The 22,168-nt window shown below is 40.9% G+C and overlaps 2 protein-coding genes across 3 annotated transcripts; one reads left to right on the top strand and one right to left on the bottom strand.

Annotated features, from left to right (window-relative positions):
• Positions 1–2,293: 2,293 nt before the first annotated feature.
• Positions 2,294–9,401, bottom strand: LOC122843426 (transcriptional repressor CTCF-like). The gene is made up of 13 exons (XM_044138150.1): positions 9,184–9,401; positions 6,760–7,026; positions 6,493–6,675; positions 6,023–6,395; positions 5,746–5,916; positions 5,412–5,545; positions 5,202–5,322; positions 4,964–5,113; positions 4,674–4,834; positions 4,408–4,590; positions 4,175–4,331; positions 3,504–3,653; positions 2,294–3,394 (listed from the first exon to the last, which is right to left on the bottom strand). The coding sequence occupies exons 2-13, from the start codon at positions 7,003–7,005 to the stop codon at positions 3,153–3,155; spliced, it is 2,271 nt and encodes a 756-aa protein (XP_043994085.1). The 5' UTR covers positions 7,006–7,026; positions 9,184–9,401; the 3' UTR covers positions 2,294–3,152.
• A 2,849-nt stretch (positions 9,402–12,250) lies between these two features.
• Positions 12,251–20,946, top strand: LOC122843413 (flocculation protein FLO11-like). Of its 2 annotated transcripts, none has more exons than XM_044138137.1 (8): positions 12,251–12,495; positions 13,394–13,497; positions 13,575–14,046; positions 14,125–14,217; positions 14,298–14,334; positions 17,715–17,786; positions 17,871–19,115; positions 20,287–20,946. In XM_044138137.1, the coding sequence occupies exons 1-8, from the start codon at positions 12,397–12,399 to the stop codon at positions 20,562–20,564; spliced, it is 2,400 nt and encodes a 799-aa protein (XP_043994072.1). In that variant the 5' UTR covers positions 12,251–12,396; the 3' UTR covers positions 20,565–20,946. The 2 variants fall into 2 exon arrangements, with proteins under 2 accessions (XP_043994072.1, XP_043994064.1); XM_044138129.1 differs by having other exon boundaries at positions 20,284–20,945.
• Positions 20,947–22,168: the final 1,222 nt, after the last annotated feature.

The raw sequence follows: 22,168 nt of genomic DNA, 5'->3' as shown, positions 1-22,168 counted from the left end.
AACGTCATTCTAGTTAAGAAGTAAAAAAAATTCAACATGGCGATGCTTATAAACGTTGTAATACGACTTACATAAACAAACGCCACTTTTAATGTATTTGAGCAGTTTAGAGTTATGGGCGCTACAATATTTAAGACGTAATCTTAGTTGTACTCTCGTAAAATAAACATGCTTCCACCACATCTTACTACCGTTGATGAGAGCGGCGGCCATTTTGAAACGCGAAGTCCAGTGTACCTGGGGCTATTGGAGTTACTGCCAGTTTATCAGCGGGAAATCTGATTTATGATGCCGTTCCAGTTGATTTTTCTCGACTGGAAAGTCGGAATTTCTCAGTTCCGAGTACAACGGGAACACATATTGTAGTGTAGCCTTCTCTGAGTCCGCTAACAGCAGGAGGGAATGGCGGTGGTGCTTTTTGCTGCCACTTCGACACTTTCCGCAACTTTAAACCATCAGTTTGACAAGATTTTTGTAAGCAGTAGAATAAAATAAAAAACAGCTTCACTCAATTAACAAACCTTACATGAACAAGCAAACCTTTAATTTGACCCGAGTTTACACACTTGTAATTAAGGTGTGCTATTTGTAATTTTACACTTTTAAATATTAAATGGTATGACAGCTGCTCAGTGGTAGAGAACCTCCACCACAAACAGTCCATCTTCCTTCTCAGACATTGCTGATGTCTTTCCATATTGGCATTGTGTTAACAGACCAGCAAACTATCTAAACAGATGCTTTTATGAAGATGGTTCCACTTGTTACTGATCACTTTATCAAAAGGTTTTCATCAGCAGCACCTGCCTGCTACTTTCAGTAATATAAAACTGACTCGGTATGTTTCTTACAAATAGATTTTATTTTTAAATCATTGTGAAATTTGTGGTATTTTTCTGCACTTGAGGTTTGACATCAACGTCAGTAGAATCCTTCAGACATTTCTCTGGAAAACTGGAGTTTTGCTCCAGTTTTCATCTAGGACAATAAAATTTTCTACAGTAGGTATTTACTAAAAATTATAAGCCAACTTGATTTTTTCAGAAGATTGTATAACATTTGCAGCCCTAAAGCTTTATTTAGCTGGACAGAGCAAAAATGTTTCTTTCACTAAAGTTGCAGAATGCTGCAAAAATCAGTTAACAGTAAAAATACTCAGATGGATTTACTATCTCAGTAGCACAATCAGTTTATACAAACTGATGGTGCTTTTCGCCATTCTTGCAAATTAATAGGAATAATAACTGAAAGATAACTTCCCTTTAAATCTAATTTGAAATGTCTCTGTACATTTTTAAAAAAGAGAATAAACGTGTATATCTGACAGTGGAAGTATCTGTAATTAGCCTCAACATGCTTTGCCTATGAGACACGTCACATGGAAGAAAGTTGCACGTGACAAGTGAAAATCAAGCCAGTTATAATTATAAGCAAGTTCAAGTTTTTATATATATAATTTTTTATGTAAAAACTAACCTTTCCAGAATTACCACTTTTTAATAAAATATCAATAAAATTATTTGAGATATTTCAATAACTTGCAGGCCTCAAATATAGAAATAGGTAAAAAAAAAAAAAAAAAAAAAAAAAAAAAAAACAGAAAGGAAGGGTGACAAGAGTCAGAGGAAAATAAATGACAAGGAAGGAAACAAGATGAGAGCACAAGGAAAGGAGGAGCAAAGACAAGTAGGACAACAATGAAGAACAGAAGTTAAGAAAGAAAAGAATGATGAAGGACATAAGGAGGAAAGGGAAGCAGGACACAAGAGGAGGGAGGAACTGAAGTCAGATGAAGGGCAGAGAGGAAAGACGAAAAACAGGGACAAGAGTAGAAAGAACACAAGGATGGAAGGACAGAAAAATGAAAAGAGGATTTGATGGAGAAAAGGACAAACAAGATTTAAACTGAATAGGGATTAACATGTGGAAATACATTATTTTTTTTCTCATTTGTTCTCCTTTATCCAGACCTGTAAAGTATTATTGAGTTATTTTGAGTTTGTATATTTCCAGATGTCGTCAAAACAGGAAGCAAGTCAAGTCCAGCTAAAACTCAGGCACATTTCTCCACTCATCTGTCATATAATAAATAAAGAAAACAAAAATCAGGCTTTCCAATTTAATAAAATATATTTGCAAGCAAAATATGTTGACATTTCTCATTTTGTTGCTTCCCCCCCCCGGCCAGCCAATTTTAAGAAAATGTGTCAAATGAATTCTTGCTGCAACTGTACTAACATATCAGCAAAGCCAAACCAGTTTCTTTAAAAATATAGATCATTACAACTGCAGAAACGTATCAGTCCCATGACTACTTTTATTGGTTGTACAGTCATACATCTGTTCTCAACTGCCAGTTATTAAAAGGTCATTCAAGCTGCTACGTAGCTTCGCCAATAGTACAAAAAGGAAAACATTAACCTAATGTGGAATGACAACACATGAGAGCAAAACTATTTAGTTTTTTTTGTTTGTTTTGTTTTTATCTTTGCACTCATCTGTGACAATGTTTAGTACATACACATCTTCTACAGGTATTACAGTAGCAGGAAAGTTGCATGAGATAAGCAGTCTATTAAGCTTTTAAAAACTAGAATATGATTTAAGAAAAAAAGAAAGTGTACTAACCACATAGAAAGAAACAAAACAAAAAAAAAATTTCAAGATATTTCATGGTTTGTAATTTGAAGTGGCCGTAATCAGAGACAGTCGTTTGTTCGTACAATCAAATTTTTCAATTTGGGCTTTAAATATTCAGGTTCTATTTACACACTCCATATCAGCCTAAAATGGCAAGAAATGTCCTACAAAAGGTTAAAAAGCTCATCCAGATATTTTTGAAGACAATTAATATGGATTAACACACTACTTTTGTAAACCAAATCACCCATAGATAAACTGCAACAAACTACAGCCACCTCAAACTAAAATGTACTAAAATTTGTTTTTGGTTTGATAAATCCTTATTAACATTTTCTCCCCCACTTGTCCCAAGTCTTTTATCGACACATTATTAAAAAGTACATTTTTAAATTACAACAGTGATGTTTTCTGTGCATGGTGCAAGGTTTTGTTATCCTAAATGCCAAGAATTAAAATAAAGATTTTAACCAAAGGTCTGGGCGTTTTTACAGAATCCACCTTCACATAAATCATCGGTCCATCATGCTGAGGATCATCTCGGGGGTCAGGTCTCCGTTGGGCGGGGCATCGCTCATCTGCACCTCCGCTCCTTCTACCTGAGACAGCTCCTCCAACTGAATGGTCGACTTGACGCCGCCAACCACCACCTCCTCCATGGCGCCCTCTTCCTGCTCCGCACCGACCTCCTTCTTCACGATGATGTCATCCACCTCTCCCGTGACCTCATCCTCCACACGGATAATGGCAGCGGCTGCAAAAAACAAAAACAACAAACAACAAAAAAAAACTCGAGTCAGAATCTGGTGCTACAGAGTAAAATGTCAGAGTGTGAACATTTTAAAAACGAGACAGAAACTTACGGTCAGGCTTGTTCTTCGGGGGGCGTCCACGTTTCCTCTTCACCGGGGGTTCAACTGGTGCAGGAATTGGGACAACTGGTTCAGCTTGTTCCACTTCGATCTCATTTAGCATTTCATCTTCCTCGTCTTCTATTTCATCCAGTTCTCCTTCTACATAAAACAAACAAACAAACAAAAACAAAAACCAGGCTTGTTAAAATCTCCTGCAGTTACCCCAGATGGGTACATTTTAATCAGCTAGCTGAAGAGATACAAAGACCACTTTATTGAGCTTTAAGAGACAAAAAATAAAGTTTCTTTAAAAAAAAAAAAAAGGTTTGCTGCTTACAAACAAAAGTTCCTACATTTCTAAAAAAAATAATCTATAAGAGAAAATGTGCACTTAACCTTCTGTTTTGTGTACAACAAAAGGAGGTTTGTGACATGTTTATTTAGAATATTTTTGATAATTTAATAAAAGTTTAAATAAATAAGTTCTCCAACCACCAGGTCCTGGACTACTAATCAGTCATGTGTAGTAGTTTTGCAGATACTATCAAGCAGTTTTACTTTGAAAACCAGACAGTGCTTCAGAAAGTATTAAGATACGGAGTAAAAAGAAGTGAGCAGAAAGAGAAGTGCAGAACACAAACGCATACAAAAGCTAAATCTTAAAATAAAGTTTAAAGTACCAGTGTTATCGTCATCATCATCATCGTCGTCGTCGTCGTCCCTTCTGCTCTGCATCTTCCTCTTTCTGCCACGCCGTCCCTTCTTGGGAGACGGGTCTCCGTTTTCGTCTCCACCAGCTTCACCCATGCAGTTCTCTGCGTGACGCAGCATTGTGTTCTGTTGAACAGACCAAACTGTAAATCTCTGACAGCCAACGGACAAACTGCAGTGGCTACACTGTGCTGCGTCTTACCCTGCGAGTGAAGGTCTTGCTACACTTGCTGCAGACGAAGGCGGTGGGAACAAAGTTTGGATCATGGTAACGCTTGAAGTGCATATCCAGAAGTTGTTTCTGACGGAAAGTCTTCTCACACTGGCTACAGGCAAACGGCTTCTCCCCTGTGTGTGTACGCTTGTGCATAATCATGTGGCGCTCCTGCAAGACAACACACCAGCATCTTACAATTGGCAGTTTTCATGTAAAGTCATAACTTCATGCAGCAGATGCTTGCATCCCACCTGTCTGCAGCAGTAGTCACACTGGTCGCACTTGAAACGTTTCTCGTTCTTGTGAGTCTTCTGGTGTTGGATCAGAGCGTAGCGCTCGTGAAACACGGCGTCGCAGTAACGACATTTCTTCCCCGTCTCGATAAACGAGTGCTGCTTCCGCAAGTGAACACCTACAGAAAAGGCGGCCAGGTAATTATTGTTAGAGAGGAAAGCGCCACACAACCTAAAGTCGCTCATTCTCAAGAGAATCAGTTCCAACTCTGTGTCGGGTTTTGTTCCTACATCCTGGCAGGACTTACCTAGATCACTCTTGCGAGCGATCACCGTATCGCAGTGGGGGCAGTGGAACTTGGCCACGTTTTCTGTGTGTTTCTGCAGAATGTGCATCTTCATGGTGCCGCTCTGTGTGAAACGGGCGTGGCAGATGTAGCACTCATACGGCTTCTCCCCTGAAACACAAAAGGAAGAAAAAAAAATTTGATGCGCTGTGCAAAAACATGCAAACTGGTTAAAAACAGCAGGCCAGGTGTGTTTTACCTGAATGTGTCCTCATGTGTCTTTTCAGCTTGTAGGTGTCTCTGCTGGCGTAGCTGCAAAGGCTGCACTGGAACGGCCGCTCCCCAGTATGAGAGCGGATGTGCCGTTTCAACTTGCTCACCTAAGAAAACAAAATTAAAATAATTGCTTCACGGTACAAGTAAATACATTTAAAAACTAAATGCAGCATCCTTGAATAAATCAAAGTACCTCCACACTGGAATAGTCACACATTGAACACTTGAAGGGTTTCTCATGTGTGTGTTTGTAGCGACGATGACGCACCAACTCTCCACTGGTCACAAACGCCATGTCACAATCTGTGCATTTGTGTGGCCGGGTGCCTAAAATGTGAGAAAACGAGAATAAACTTCTCTGCACTAGTTTCGAACACTTGTATATTTATGCATGTAGTCAACTGTCAATTTGCTGTTTAATCCAACTTTGACAGAACCACGTGAATTATCACTTCAGTAATTATGAATACTAGATGTGGTACCCGATGTTAAAGTAGAATTATTTTAATATATTTGCTTCATTTTACCTGTGTGTGTGTTCAGGTGGTTCCTCAGCAGCGTGACTGTTCTGAAGGCTCTGCCACACAGGTGACATTTGTGCGGCCGCTCGTCAGTGTGACTCTTCATGTGTCTATCCAGATTAGAACGTCTTGGACAGGTGTAGCTACACAGCTCACACTGGAAAGTTTTCTTTACACCTAAGAACAGACAAAAAAAAAAAAAAAAAAGTAACACTACAATATTGACAACAAAATTTAAGTAGGAAACCAACGCACTGTGAAAGTGCTTAAAATGAAAATGGACCTTTTTTCTTGATCTTGGTGGGCTTTGGAGGTTTCATATTGCCCACAACTTTCTCAGCATTGACCTCTGACAGGAGCCCCTCCTGCTGTTCTTCCTCAAAGTCGTACACAGAAACATCCATGTCCCGATCTCCCTCTGCATACCGAAGTCGGCTCTTTTTGCCCTTTTTCCCTTTGCGGACAGCAGCGATGGGCTGGTAATCTGGATCCTTTGACCATTCTGGGTCTTCTTGATGAGGGACAGCAGCTTCAGGTTCCACCACTTCATCATCTTCCTCTTCCTCCTCCTGTGTTGCTTGGAGCTCATCGTGGGCTGCTTGGAGCTCTTCCTGCTCTACAGTCTCCACCTCACCATTCGCTCCCACTTTTACAACCTAAACAAGCCATTAAAGATTCAGTGTGTAGCATCAAAGCTGTTTAATAATAATCTCAACACCATGGATTTAAAAGAAGGAAGGAATCATTTCTCACCTGGAAGCCCTCAGGCAAAGGAAGGGTGTGGCAGATAACCGGTTCTGCATCCTTGTTAGTGCCTGATGCCTCAACAAAAGTGGCCTGGAGCCCCTCTACAGTGGTTGTTGTGACGGGGACCTGCACCAGCTGAAGCTGACCGAGACCTAACGCGGCACCGGCTTGCTCCTCCATGTTCACCACCTGCAGAGAACAGCTCAGAGCTACAATTAAACAACTCACAATACGTCCAGTTACTCACAACCCACTTTAGTCACCTGTACACACCTGAAGTGTGATGATCTGACCCTCGTCTCCTCCGGTAACCGTCACAGTGCCGCCTCCCTCCAACACTTCTGTTTTCATCTGCAGCAGAGTGGGATCCAGCGCGTCCATCACCATCATGTTCATGTCACCGGCCACTTCTCCCTGCGCTGCTTGGATCAGAGCTTCTCCGCCCTCCGGTAGAACCTTCCCATCAGCGCCCAGGGCAGCAGCCTGAGCAGAGTCCATGGAAACGACCTCGCCCTCCATGGCAGTGGGCCAACCAACGCTCTGGAAAGAAAGAGTTGGAATAGTTAGGAATAAGGAAACCAACCACTATCCAGTAGAGGTGCTGAAAACTATTGGTTGTTAATGTTGGTACAGTTTTATTTCGAGGGCCGATACCGATGTTGGTGTCAATATATCCTGCGTCCCTAATTTCTCTCCCTCCCACTTTCGATTTCATCTTAACCTAAGGTGTTATGTTTTCATTAATTATAATCTAGACAGGCCTGATTCAGATGTCTGAAATTGCACGCCATAAAATGTAGGGCAGTAATTAAGTTAATCAGACATCAAGGTATCCAATAATAGCAACAATGTTGCTTTGAATAAGCAACATTGTTATTGCTTATAACAATGTTATAAGCACAAATTATAATTTGTGCATGAGGTGGAAACGTTAGCAGTTGCAGAGTCCTGAGTTTAGCATCCAATTCGACAGAAACTAAGAGTTATAGACATAAACCAGTTATCACTTCAAGTGCAAGGAATATTTAAAAATAGATTTGTGAGCTTGTCACTTGAGTGCTTAAAAATAAGGTGGAGGAAAAGGTGCTGAACTCAAGAGTGCCATCATTTCCAGCTTCAAAAATCACGCACAGCAAAGTTCATGGGCTTCAGCTGCATCTGCCAGACCTTAACCAGTTTGTTTCTAATCTAATAAAGATTTAAAATCATCTCAACTGAAAGAATGAGAATTGTTCAAGGTAAATCAAAAATATGTTTCTGTGTTACAGTGAACCGTTTCAAACAAAAAAACATTTAAATGTGATGTACTGATTTTATATTCTTAATATTTAGAAACAAGAAGGTTAAACAATTAAAAACAAAGAATATAATCTAGGATTGGGCATGAAGCATAGGCATTTATACTGAACACTATAACTTTCATCAACTTTTCCATGTGTTTATTCCACAAGAAAAAAAATATTGAACACAATGCAACACAATTTATTAACAGTAAACTATTGCACGCAGGTACAAAAGTAGGCCATTTGGAATAAGTTTCACTAACTTTGCAAAAGTTACCACGAGATGAGAGTTTAAATTTTAAGTCTGTATCGCCCAACATCTACATGACACAACCTTAGAGAAATTACTACAAGGCTCTTTGCCCTTTGACCATGCTTAAATACTCAAAAGGACTTTCAACAAATCAAAGTTGAGACAACATAATAAACTCCCCCAAACCAGAAAAGACAACAAATAAAAGAATCTTCAGTCGCCGTTTTGTTGTTTTACCAGCTCAGAAAAAAAACTAAATAAAGCTTATCAGTGCAAATCGATTATTCATAGATTTGTAATTTAAAAAGTATTTTACTTTCACGTGGTGCGCCCTTTCCCGCTGTAGTAGTTTCAGCAGCACAATTGGTTGAGTATTATTTGTCTGAACCCCAAAGTGGTTAAAAATAAAATAAATAAAATTATCGAAGTAGTCTAACTTGGAGCGCGCAAAAACAAGAATAATGGAATTCATGTTGGAGTGCAGGTTAAACTGAGTTATAGTGAAAAAAATTACAGTAATTCACATTAAAATGTGTTCATAAAGTGCCGTTTCAAAGAAACCGCGAACCCGACGGTTTAACTGAAAAAGAAAAAAAAAAACGGCCATCGACAGAGTCAGTTCACGTCTTCCTGCGGTGATAATGAGACACTGATGGGGTTTGACCGTTTGCCAATCACAATCAGTCGATCGGCCAATCCCCCAGCCACTCATGAATCCGTTTTTTTTAAAAACACAAGTTGTCCGTCTTCCGTTTGCTTTTATTTGATCTGAAATAATTTACAAGTTGGGTTTCGAGACAAGAACTTGGCTAAGCTTCGCTGTGTTTAAGTGGGGAAGCGCGACAACGTCTGAAAACAGGAAACAAAGGGCACGATAAGATGGACGTCAGGCCTGAAAAGACTTAAATCAGAAATGTCGATAAATACATACATCCCCACGTAAATACACAATTATCTCGTCTGGAAGCCTCAAACATACTTGACAGATTCACCTAGTGGGGGTTTATAGAGGCATTTAGTGTATTTTGGATAACGATAGAGGGAGACAAACACCCCCCGCCAGCCGCCTGGACGGTAAGCCCTACCGTGACACCTAGAGGCCGTCGACGGCTCCTACAAAAACCTCTCCTTGTTTGGAGGCAAAATGATACTTTTACTTACTACTGGTTGGTTCTTTTCCCCGTTGTAGTCACTTCGAACCTCAGTGCCGCTGATTGCTCCTCTCAATCCTGCAGCAGACGGTGGTGTGTGCTCTGCGCCGAGCTCTTAATTTTCTCCCGCTTTGGAGGAGTAGGCCTAACACAAAATGGCGGCCCATTAGAAGCAGTGCGCCTGCGCGCCCACATCGGCCCGAGGGAGTAGAGGGGAGTGGCCCCGCCGCAGCTGTGTGTTATGGGCGCCAGATTTGAAATGAGGCGTGGGCGTGGCGACACGACTATTATAATCAATAGAAGCTGGGAGGGGGGCCACGAAAAGCGCTCTAACATGTGCAGATCAGTTCTGGTGTAAATAAACTTACCCCGGACAAGTACTCAAAGCTTAGACAAAAATAGTGATTCGGATTGGAGTAGTACATAAAGTTAACCAGAAGAGGGCAGTGTGAGGTTTGTTAGAAATGGGATTAATTTGAAATATATGGAACCACAAAAGTGACAAAAGGTAAAACAAAAGTGTTTTAGGAAACTGTTTTCTGTGCACTACAGTATGTAAACAGGTTTATGTAGGTGTTGCTCATCTTGACTATGTTTTCCTTGGGAAAGAGGTTTTTAATGTCAGTTTGATGTTACATTTCCTTTAATGTCCAGCACATATTGCTCTGTGATTTTAGTGCAAGCATAGATAGATGGGATCAGCATGATATGGGACGTGAATTAAGGCCATATGGTGCATTATCTAGGAAAAGAACAGGATTCCTTAACTTCAGTTCTAATCACACTTGTTTGTTGTTTATCTGGATGTTTGGTTAGGGGGTTTTCTGAGTAAGTTTCTTTGTCTTAGTTATTTATTCAAAAAAATAGTAAAAATAATAAAACTCAATGTACTTGTAACTCTCTCGCTCTCTGTATATATATTTGTGCCAGCTTTCTTAATTTTGGGAGATTGGTGGTCAACCTATTTTTACATGTGAAGCTGATCTGATCCACCGATCTCATATCTCAACAAAGGTCTAAAATATCAATCACTGTCCTCAGCTCTCCTGTGAGAAAGGTTTGACTATGGGCTAAACTTGGAATAAGCAGGTCAGGCTTTTTAAAAGATTGTGTAATCGGCGATTGGTCAGAAAGCCGCAGATAAAAATTAACAAACGAGAATATAGAAAATCTAAAGTATAAGTATTTTTTTCATATTTTATAAACAGTTTGGGGACCTGTGTGCACTTTAAACAGGAAAGTTTTATTTGAATTCACTCTACTTCACTGAACTCAAACAATATATCACGTTTTGTTTAACCAAATTATGTCCATCAGCAATTCTTAGACTACCATTTACCAAACCGATAGCATCAATTTCATTCATGTTTATATGCATGTTGCTGCATGGGACTCGCAGTTCTCTCTAAAACTATTTGCAAGGGAAAGGTGAACGTCTGTGCTCTGTAATATCAGTCACATTTAGAACAGAAAGAGAAACACAGGCTTCTCCACAGTCTGTACCAAAGTGACCTAAAAATAAAATGATACTCATGAAACATTCTTTGTTCAAGGTTTGAAGATTCGTTCTACTTTTTGTAAGCCGTCAGAAATATCAGAAGCAAAATAAGTAAAAAATGAAGCTAATTTATGCAGGATGGTCTTTTTAACTGTGCACATCCTGAAGAACAATTTCACTTTGTCACAGTTTTCAGGCATAATCTCACAACTATATTTTCCAACTATTGAGCAGCAAGCAGTGTACTAAAAATGTGTGGTGACTGCAAACACGTTGCTACAAGAAAAAAAATCTGATTGACAAATAAATCAGTCCCTGGTCACCTTTTAATACAAAGTTGTGAAATAAATTGCTTATAGTTAATTCTCACTGTAGTCATCAAGTTGAAGCTCATAGATATAGATTGGAATGATAAATTGATTTAGAATCTCTATGATTTGGACTTTTCATTTTTTACATTTTATTAATTTATTTTTATGGGGTTGTGTTTTGATGCATTTTGATTTACTGATTTATTTACTGTTTGAGTTATTATTTAAATTAAATTCTCAAAGTCAAACAGACGTACAGGCAGTGCTCAATTTCCTTGAAAAAAATTTCCCAGGACACATTTTTTTAAGTAAATGTACAAGAATACACTTAAAAACTTTCAATCCTCTTTCTACCCCTGAGAATATTTAGTCAGCAGGAGTTTTTCCTGCTCATTAGTTGAAAGTACAGTCTCATCTGGTCTTTTTATTAGATTCAATCTCCAGGGATTACAAGTACAGACAGGCTCTAATTAACATTAAACACATTTAAGCTTCAGAAAACAATGACCTAAACTTGCCTCCAGGTTTATTATACCTGCAGCTTAGCGCTGAAATAGGTGATGGCATATTACTGCACGTGGAAAACGCTTCATGTGGGATTCCTTAAATGAAAACAAATTCTTTCCGGGCTGAAAAGGGAGTTTAAACTGAAAAGAAACAGTTCCTGTGACGTTCCCTTCATTTGTGTAAATAGTCGCAGAAGCAAATAGCAAAGAAATGCAATCCACATATAGAAACAATCCGGATGAAAATCTCTCCTAGTTTGAATATCAAATCTTCAGCAGCCATGCAAGCAAAAAAAATTCCCGTGAAGCCCAGGATGCAAGCCGCCAGAGAAATAGGCACTGGGATTGAAATATATAGAAACTGGTGCTTGTGGGCGTGTGTCGTGTTTTATGGCTCCTGAACAAGTTGTGCAACTCGCTGTTTTACACCTCACAACCCATTTAACGCAGGTTCCTACAGTGGTAAAGGACCCAAGAAATGCCAGGTCAGCCTGTCAATTACTGCTTCAAAGCATCTTTTGCGCATATAAAATAAATTATTAATTTGTTACATAAGCAACAGCAGAACATGCAGTCTATTCAGAGGCTTCCTGCTTAAAGTGATGGTTAGGATGCAGATGCACAGTGCTAGGGATGCATTGATGAAGCAGGTGTCAGAGTGGCGACTTTTCTGTGTGTGTCAGAGCCTCTCCTTGTCTTATCACCATCTTTTCCTCCTGGTTTTTCCTCTCGCAGAGGGAAGGAGGGGGGGGGGGGGGTGGCAGAGAAAGGCGAGGTTCTGTTGTCAGATCTGTCAGTCGAGCCAGCCTGGTCCCTCCCACTGCTGTGGAGGCATTACATACTGCTGGTGCTCTTAGCAACCGTGCCTCAGCAACAGAGCCGCGGCAGCAGCGTGCCGTGTCTCCCCAATGGAGCTGCCATTGGGCGGACCAGCTCTCAGGCACTACACCCAGAGCAGACCGAGACCCCACCGGCAAAAACTGAACTACCGTCCCAGCAGACCGCAGGTAATGTGTGTGAGGATCAGATGGGTTTGGGTTAAAATGGTTGGTGTGTGTGTGAGAGAGAGAGAAGAGAGAAAAATGGAAGGGAGGGAGAGGATGGAAGAGGGTATAGAGGGGAGAGGCAGGGGGAAGGGAAGGGTGGAGAAGATGCCTGGTCCCTGCTTGAATTAGGCAGTCCCTTTGTACCGGTCACTTGCTCTTTGAAAAACCCACTCTCTTTTCTCTGTGTGCATATGAGATGGTGATGAGGGCGAGTGGGAATTTGGTCTCAGCGTCTTTCCCGGCTCTTCCTGCAAAAAAAGGAAACCATACAAAAAAAAAAAAATAATAATAGGCTTCAGGCATTTTTAATCTGTAAATTTTTCTAAATGCTGAGTGAGTGCATCTATTCTCCATTGAGCTGGTCATGTTGTCACAGAGCTTCAGCTGCTTATAGACATGCAGTCACTCCCATGGAGACAAATTTCACCCAATGCCCCTGGCAGGAGATCGCGTAACGGTGACTTCTGCTAAATTCGTGTTCTGCAGCCAACCTCTTGACTTTCATCTCCACTTGTGGGCGCAGATGTTGACATGATCAGCGTAATGCAACCCTGCATAGCGGCAATTTTGATATCACGTTACCTTTATTGGCAAAATGAATTATGCTGTTCTAGTTCTGGATGTAAAACCCGGCGATGCTCGATCACTGTACGTTACTGAGCGACTGGCTCCCAGGAGGCCTGGTTCCATCTGGAATGGATGAAAAAATCAAACCAAAGAAAAAAAAGTGCATAGAGGCAGGAGGAACAGCTCTGCCAGAGTGTGTGGGTTTTCAGAGGTGATTGTTATGTAATGTAAAGTTAAATGTGATACAGTTTGTGATTGCCGGGCTCTGCTTATTGCTATGTGTGGAAATTAGGAGACGATAATTGAGAGTGAAAATGAAGTTCTTGAGCACATGGGGCGAGTGGATGAAGGCGTGGAGGAGTTCTTTACAAAGAAAGTGCTTCCCACTGATACGCTGTGAGTATCGCTCAGTAGCTAAATGATCTAGTGTGAATAAAAGCAGCTAGAGTTGACATGTAAGGTTCTTTGTGTAGGACCAAGCAGGATGAGGAAACTATCACACAGCAAGAAGTGGCTCCTGCCAGCGCTGTTGCTCCCTGTCCTCCACCGACAAAAACTCTCAGGAGGAAACTGGGAGATTTCTTCACCCTCAAGAGGAAGCGAGGTCTGAAGTCAGAGCCGAGTCAGGAGGGTCGCCCCAAAAAAGCCTCCATCGCCGATTTCATCCGACCTCTTAGGGAGGTCGCCAGGTCAGAGAAAGACAAGGAGAAGGAGCGGGTGAAGGAGCACGACAAGGAGAATGAAAAGGATAAGGCGAAAGCTCATCCCAGTGCTGTTACCGGAGAGGCAGCTGTTCAGGAGACGGAGGTTACCGGTGACGCGCCGCTGAGGGGCGAGGCAGCGCCTCCCCGCCGAGCTCTCAGAGAGGGGAAATCCCAGTCGCTCATTCTGCTGTCTGGATCAGCAGCAGCGGCAGGAGCTACCAATGCCAGAAACACCGCAAAGGTGAGCATCACTGCAGCTCAACTCTTCTACTATTGCAGTAAAACCATCAGAATGTCGCTCATGTTCTGCTGATTTCAGAAACAGTTTGAAGGCCAGCACAGCTTTGAGCAGAAACTCCATCTTATGCTTCAGCGCATTGGGGTTTCCAAGCCTCCACCAGGAGACACACAGGTGTGTAAATGCCTCAATTATCTGGCATATAATAAGGAATTATGAGTATTAGAGTTAAATTATTTGTGTTATTATTTTAGAGTCAAGAAGGAGAAATGAAAAAGGCTGAATCTGAAGGTATGTATCATCATCTATGGCATTTTTTTTATCATTATTTCCTCCTGATTGTTAAGAAATCTGAAATAACCTTTAAGCCAAAAGTATATTTTTAAAACACAGACAGTATTGTGAAAACATTCATATTTCACAGATTTTTTCAGTTTTGCTTTTTTTGTGTGTGTCAAACTAAAATGTTTCAGATCATCAAACACATTTTAATATCAACCAAAGATAACCACACCCAGGCCTGATCACTGCACGACCCACAGAGTCGAGAAATCCCTTCAAAAGAACCTGCAAGACAACAGAGAGGCTAAGAGAGCTCAAAACACAACACACTATTCCTCAACAATTCACAGAAATTCACAAACAGATGAAAACCAAATCATGGTGAGCACATTGAAGACTCACCCAGAAAAGAATCCATCACAACATCTGAGCACTGCAGGCCTTACCTGCTTCAGGTAAAGTCAGTGTTCCTGATTCAACAATCAGAAAGAGACTGGGAACAACTGTATCCATATGAGAGCTATAATGCCGTATAAAGAAACATCTTCAAGACATAAAGACATGGTGGAAATATTCACTGAACTGATGAGACAAAAGGGAAACATTTTGGAAACTAGCACTGCAATTTACAAAATGAACGTAGTGAAGGCAATATGATGGATATTCTCCCAAAAGGATATCCTGAAGGCGAATCTCCAACCATCAGTTACTGACGTTAAACTTAAGCACACTTGGATCAGTTTGGTTGAATTTAAACAACTCCAAGAGGAAGAGTGGGACAAAAAGACTGTCAAAGGCTCTTTAACAGTTTTAGCAAACACTTGATCACACTTGCAGCTGCCAGGAATGGCACAGCCATTAGGGTTGAGAATATTTTCTTTTTTTACATTGGGGCATGCTGGTTAGTGATCTAAAACATTTAAGTGTAAAAATAAAACCGATAACAGAGGAAATCTGTAAGGCAACAATTGTTGCCTTACAGAATTGTATTCCTGAGATGTTTGTAATTAAGTTTGTACTTTCCTCAAAAAGCTGTTACTGAATTGTATCTTTGTCTTCTGCCCTCTCGTGGAAAGCCTAATTCAAGATGGCTACATGCATCTTAGAAGAAGAAAAGTCTTTGATTTGAAACAGTTTTAGCAAAGATAACCCTAAAAACTGAACTGAACATTTAAAAAAAATTGCTTTTATGACAAAAAATTGCTTAATAATAAATGAATTATAGAAAAAAGGTAGTAAAAAGACTTGTATTAACTGGACTGCTCCAGTTGGTGAGCTGGCTCCCAAGAGGATTCGTACTGGCCCTTAGCGCCTCCCCCTCCTCCCTAACATATGCAACTCCTCATATTAGCAGGGTATTAGGATGTGGGACAATGGGCGTTGCAGGCATGGGTGGAGCACTATGCAGCACTTTGCTCCCAATTTCCAATTTTAATGCACCTTAGACATAAACACTACACTTCATATTACAGGGACATATTTGGATCAAGACCCTCTTACATGCTTTAGGTGGGGTGATGCTTGAAATGAAGCTTGATTAAACCCAGAAAGTGGACTGCCACTGGGTGGTCTATGGTTTCGGGGGATGTGTCTGGCTGCCAATGGGCGGTGGGGTTCTGGTAGGTGTTCATCCCTCTTAACCTCCCAGAGGGTAACCCACTAGGTAGAGGAGTAATGTGCCTTCTCCACCTGGTCCTTCTGAGTCCCAGCTCTGCCTGTGGGCTGGAATCTACTATCTGGTGTGGTGCCTACCTCCAACAGTCAACAGGAGAGAGACAGGGTACACCCTGGACATGTCACCAGGGCAACACAGACATCCCTGTCTGTCTCTGTCTAAATTCACCTAAGGAGAATTTAGACAGACTAATTAGCCTAACAGTCATGTTTGCGGACTGCTTGTGGAGGAAGCCAGAGAGAATCCACACATCTTGCTGCAAGGCAACAGCGCTATCAACTGCACCACTCTGCTCCGACACACGTATAATCCAAATGGTTGAAGGTCATACAAACACGGGTCATTATTACATCACCATAGCCTGCCTACTTTGATCCTGGATGCATTCTGGCTTTCATAAAGTCAATCATGCAATTAGCATACCATCTTCAGACATACTTTTTGTAGAGCAAATCTGTCCTGGCACGTCAGCAGCCATCCTCTCTACTTGGCTGTGGTCTCAAACTCCAGTCTTTAAGGGCCAGTTTCCTGCAACCTTTAGATTCCTCTCTGCTTCAGCATATCTGGCTCAAATATTAGCTCATTAGCAGAGCTCTGTAGAGCTTGACTGTATGGTAGAGAGGCAGGCTAACCTTTTAGTTCAAGTGTGTAGGACAAGAGACACATCTAAAAGTTGCAGGACTCTGGCCCTTGAGGAATGTAGTTTAAGACCACTGCTTTATGGGATACCCACTCAACACCATGGTCTTGGGGAGTGGGATGATGGACCTTGCAAGCCCAACTATTATCTCCAACACCCTAATTGTAACCCCCATTTTAATCCACTTGAGACATTTCACAGTAGCTCAGGCATAGACGCACACACTAGGGAGGAGCATTGCATGGACCCCTGTCCATCTTGCCTTTGTGCCTTTGCCAGTTCAACAGAGAATGGTGGTGCAGGATTGGTCTTATGAGCTCTGGTGTTATCACAGGGGTGTGTACAACTGGGTTCTGGTGTTGGGTGATCTCTGTCGATTGTATGGCTGTAATGGTGTCTTCAGCAGCCAAAGCCACCTTACCCTTGGTTTTCCATGGCTCAAAGTGTTTTGGGTTTGGATTTCTACTCTTTCTACTATTCTAGATGGTAAATCACATCCTCCAGGTCAAAAATGAACACACACACCTATTCTACCTGCACACACTCACACACAAATGGTCGAAGGTCATACTAACAAAGGCTCCTATTTCATCAGTGTGCCCTGCTTTATTTGATGCTATGCAATTTTTGTTTCATTAAAATCAATGATACAATTGGAATCCATCTTCCGATATCTTTTCATGGAGCAACATTTCACTGCCACATGTAGGCAACCAGCTTCTCTTTATATAGTTTATCTAAAACGCTGCGAGTGAAATTGTGGGGAAAAAAATTACTACTTTAGGTTTTCAGGTATATTTTGTGGGCAATTACATGTTTTGTTTTTTTTATTGTTGATTTCTGTCATATCCATATCCTTCTGGTTGGAAAAAATGTGTCAAGTACATGATCATGAAATGGCTAATGCACTTGTTATGATACAGAAATAAAACATAAATCTGAAATAGCGTATGTCATGACTATCTTTTCTAGTATAAGACTTAAAGAGTTAAGGAATCAAAATCTACCTGCTTCAGTCTGAAGTGTGGTGCTTAATTTGTCCTTTAAAATGACATAAAAGTCTTTGCGCTTCAGGTACCATCATTGACAATAAACCTGAGCCACCCTCTACTTTCTCAAAACCTCGGACTATGTCTGCATCTTCAGGTAAACCACAATTAGTCATTTTCAGCCTCTTTCCCAACCTGCTACGATCAGCGAGGTGATTTTCTCCTTCCTTTTTCTCTCCAGACACCCGGCATCAAATTCGGGCGAGTCTGTCGGCACATGAGGCAGCTGGGAAGCCTGCTCTGCTTCCAAAGCCAGTAATCAAACCAGCTCCGCCTCCTGCAACATCAGGCCGCAATACGCCAGAGAACGAGCTAGCACAGATCCAGGAAGCAGAGACAAACACGCCCACTAAGCCCAGTCTGGCTGCTGCTCTGTCTGCTCCTACTACCACTTCTTCTTCAGTACCGACAATCTCTAATTCAGTCCCTGACTCAGCCAGTGTCACAGTTTCCTCCTCAAGTACTGACACAGAGATATGCATTGACTCAGTGGACTCTGCTGCAGCAACTACAACACCTACCAGCATTATAGCCAGTGACAGTAAAACCTCAGTCCCTAAATCTAGTTCTCCTGTCACTGAAGCACCCACCTCCACAATAACTAGCATCTCCACCCAATTTGAGCCCCCTGGCACAGCCGCACTTACACCCACCCCCTCAGAGTCCACAACCCCAAGTCCTTCAGTCACTTCCACCTCCAAAACAGAAACTACTTCTTCCATCCCCACCCTGGAAACTGGTTCAGCTCCCTGCCAGCAGAGCCCAGTTTGTAAAACAGCAACAAATCTACCAACTGAGGCATCTTCCCTGGAGCCAAATGGTGCTCTCTCAGCTGCAGGAGGTGATGTTTCTGTCAGCACCACAGCTTCTTCCTCCACCAGCGTGACAGATTCAGGCCTACATACTCCATCCAGTAGAGCTGTAGCTACCTGTCATCCTCCTGATTCTGGTGCAGTTACAACCGCAGATACACACGGTGTCTCCGTTACTTCAACCTCCCCTGCAACCCCTGCTCCTCTCCCTCCCACGGGTGATGAAACCCTCAGCCCACCATCCAGCGACCACATGGACTCTGCCTCCTCTCCTGCCACCGTCCAGTCAGCCGCTCCCTTTTCTGCTCCCTCCACTTCTTCCAGTGACACGAACCCTACAGACACCGCCTCCACTGCTACCAGTTTAAACCGCGCAGACACCACTTCCACCAGCAGCTCGGCGGGGGCTGCTGCAATTAGCTCCCCGCACATAACTGGGTCAGATCCAGCCTTCACGATTCCCCCTGACGTAGAGTTAAGTGCCACTCCTCGCTGCTTCAGCAGTCCAGCACCCCCTGACGGTGAGCCACACCAGGATAAAAATTTACAGACGCTGCATGAGGAAAGGAGGGAAGGAGAAGAAGAACCAGGAAAACCTACAACAACAGACACCGGTAAGATTTTATTTTAGTAAATGTGTAATTCAGTGCCTTGCAGATCTATTCCCACTTGGTTGTTTTCAGATTACCTTTAATAACTTCGGTTTATTTTACTGAGAGATAATGTGAAAAGTATAATGGATAATTTAAATGCTGAAGGAAATGTTTTAACTTTTTTTTCCAACAGAAATCTGAAAAGTTTGATGTGCATTTGTATTCAACCTCCTTTGAATAAACACAATCCAATTCTCCTAACTCTCAAAATCACTTCAGGTCATTTCAATTAATCAGATTTAAATAGTGTCAATTCAAAACAAAAGAGATCTTAAAAGAGATCTATGATGCAAAATTTACATTTTGCACATTTTTGTTTCCATTTTGGTCTTACTCTAAAAATAGCCCAAACGCTTAAGAAGCAAAACACCCAGACATTTTTTGGCAATAAGTAAATGTTTAGTTCAAACACCACCTGAAGTCACAATCAATTACCTAGCAGCCCAAGCTGAGCTCAGCTGGTTTTACCACAGTATGAGTTGCTTTAATGACGGCTGGAAAATACAAATGTTTTGCTGTTGGCTCACCATTCAAAAACCACTCGCTTCATTCTTGTTGGTTGTTCAGGAGGCTCTACTTATGCTTTTCAAGAATGTATCTTGTATACTTGTGCATCTGCTTGCAGCCATTTTTACAAGGGAATGTAAGCATTGAGTTTGGGGGCGTGGCCAGCAGCAGTTTATTAGGATTTAAAGGGACAGGAGGCCCTAAAATAGCTCAATCTGAAAGAAGCTTAGAAAAGGCAGAACTGACCAGACAGAAACATAAGAATGATTTTTGTGATGAACATGTTTTGTAAGCATAATATGTAATTTATAAGTTTTTACAAAATCTATTTTTTTCCAGGTATACAGTCATCTTATTAGTAAATGGAGACCACCCATCTTTAATTAACTCTAAGTACAGATGTAGTTCTATGAAAGCCTCAGAGGTTTACAGATTGAAAAATGCATTATGAAAAATGCATTATGAAAAATGAAAAATGCATTATGAAGACCAGAGACCAGCAATATGCAAACATGTGGACAACTTCAAGGGGCATAAATACTTTTGTCAAAATCGTTCACATGGTTCCTTGTAATGTATATACTGTAGGTTGTTTGTCTAATTGAATGTTTTTGTCGTTTAGCAGTGGATAAGCCTTCTGAGGAGGTCAAACAGCCCAAATCAGGTGTTCTTGATGAGAAGGAGGAAGATGTTCACGGTGAGAAGAAGAGCGAAAGTAACAGTGACAAACCACTGGTTGACAACGGTGATGTAACAAGAAAAGAAGTGCAGGAAGAAAGTGTGAGAGCTGAGGAGAATGCACCCTCTGCACCCGACCCGGGCGCAGAGGGTGAGAGGAGCAGAGACGACACAGTCAATGAGGCTCAAGAGCAAGAGGAAACAACGTCAGCAGGTGATAAGTGAAAAATAACGAAGCCGCTGAACACAGGACCAACAACTGTGACAGACAAGAGAGTCCACAGTGAAAGCTACGAGGGTAAGGAAGGCTGGGGGAGAGATTATCAATGGCACTTCTGACAGGGACCACCACATTACTGCAGCACACCACTAAGAGTGGGCCACTGGACCAAAGAACTGAGATCCGCTTGGTGTGATGTAATCAACAAATCCAGCAGTGTCTTTGTCCTTTTTTTAACTTCTGTTGAAATTTTGCATTGCACGTATGATTATGTACTATAAGAAAACTATTGTGGTAAAATACATGATGTTTACAAAAGACGGAAAAGAGACATAGCTATGACTATTAAATGGATTATTCAGTTCACTGAGTCATTCCTTAAGCTTTTTTAAAATTGTTTTTGTACATGAAGTTAGTAATATTACCCTGAAACATCATCCATCCATTATTGTACCTTGGACAGGTCACTAGTCCATCACAGGGCAAGACAGAGACAAACACACACACACACACACACACACACACACACACACACACACACACACACACACACACACACACACACACACACACACACACACACACACACACACTTAATCGCAATTTAGATGAACCAGTTAGCTACAGCGGTCAAACCCTCCCAGGCCAGAATTGAAACCCAGGACCACTCAATAAATCAGTTTATTTTATTTAAGTTATTTAATTGATTTTATTTATCTTGTCGGATTGTTAATTTCAGCAGGGAGAAAGTCAGTAAGCATTCTCAGGAGAAGGTTTTGAGATAAAAAAATTTGCTACACTGCTAAAACACAAAATCTTGCCAGGTATTTTTGGTGTAGTTCCTTAGTATTGATGGAAAAGTAAAAGTACCACAGGCAGATTATTTTCACCTACAACAGGACATTTTCCCTACATGACAAGTGAAATAATCTGCCAGTGCAATAGTAATTTTTCATAAATGTTAATGAATTATTGACTTAAAGCAAACTCATATATGTTACTATAAAGTTACTTGTAATTTAATTTGTCTTATTTCAAGTATATTAAGATAGTTGCACTAGAAACTAAACCAAACATATTTGGTAAATCTTTGTGTTTTTGCAGTTTACCAATCATTTTCTGTTACATTTGCTTTATTTCCAGGTGAAGTAAGAGTCTTGTTTAGTTTTCCAAATGTGTCAGAAAGCAAAAGGTCCAAATTATCAGTGATTATATCTCATTACTAACTCTGTTACTAACAAGCTGAAAGTTACTCAGAGACTTTCTTTATCTTTTGGTTCAATCATAATTATTCACTATTGTTTTATTACTAAAAATACCTCTCAACAATTTAATAAACACTGAAAAGTCCTACATAATATACGTTTTTTTATAATGTTTGATTTTTTAAATTTTCTTTAACTTTTCTTTTATTCACGTAGTAACTCATTACATTTACACAGTAAAAATCACTTGAGTAACTTTGTAGAAAAAAGTTACTTTTAGGAGTATTTTTACTTTTACTTGAGTAATTTTATCTTGAAGTATTGCTACTTTTCCTTGAGTAAAATGTCTGGATGCTCTATTCACTGTGAGTAACGTCAATGAATAAAGAACAAGCTCGTTTAAA

This window comes from Gambusia affinis, linkage group LG02 (genome assembly GCF_019740435.1).
Source record: "Gambusia affinis linkage group LG02, SWU_Gaff_1.0, whole genome shotgun sequence".
NCBI lineage: Eukaryota > Metazoa > Chordata > Actinopteri > Cyprinodontiformes > Poeciliidae > Gambusia > Gambusia affinis.
The sequence above is the reverse complement of the archived record's forward strand: the minus strand, read 5'-3'. Positions and strand labels throughout refer to the sequence as shown.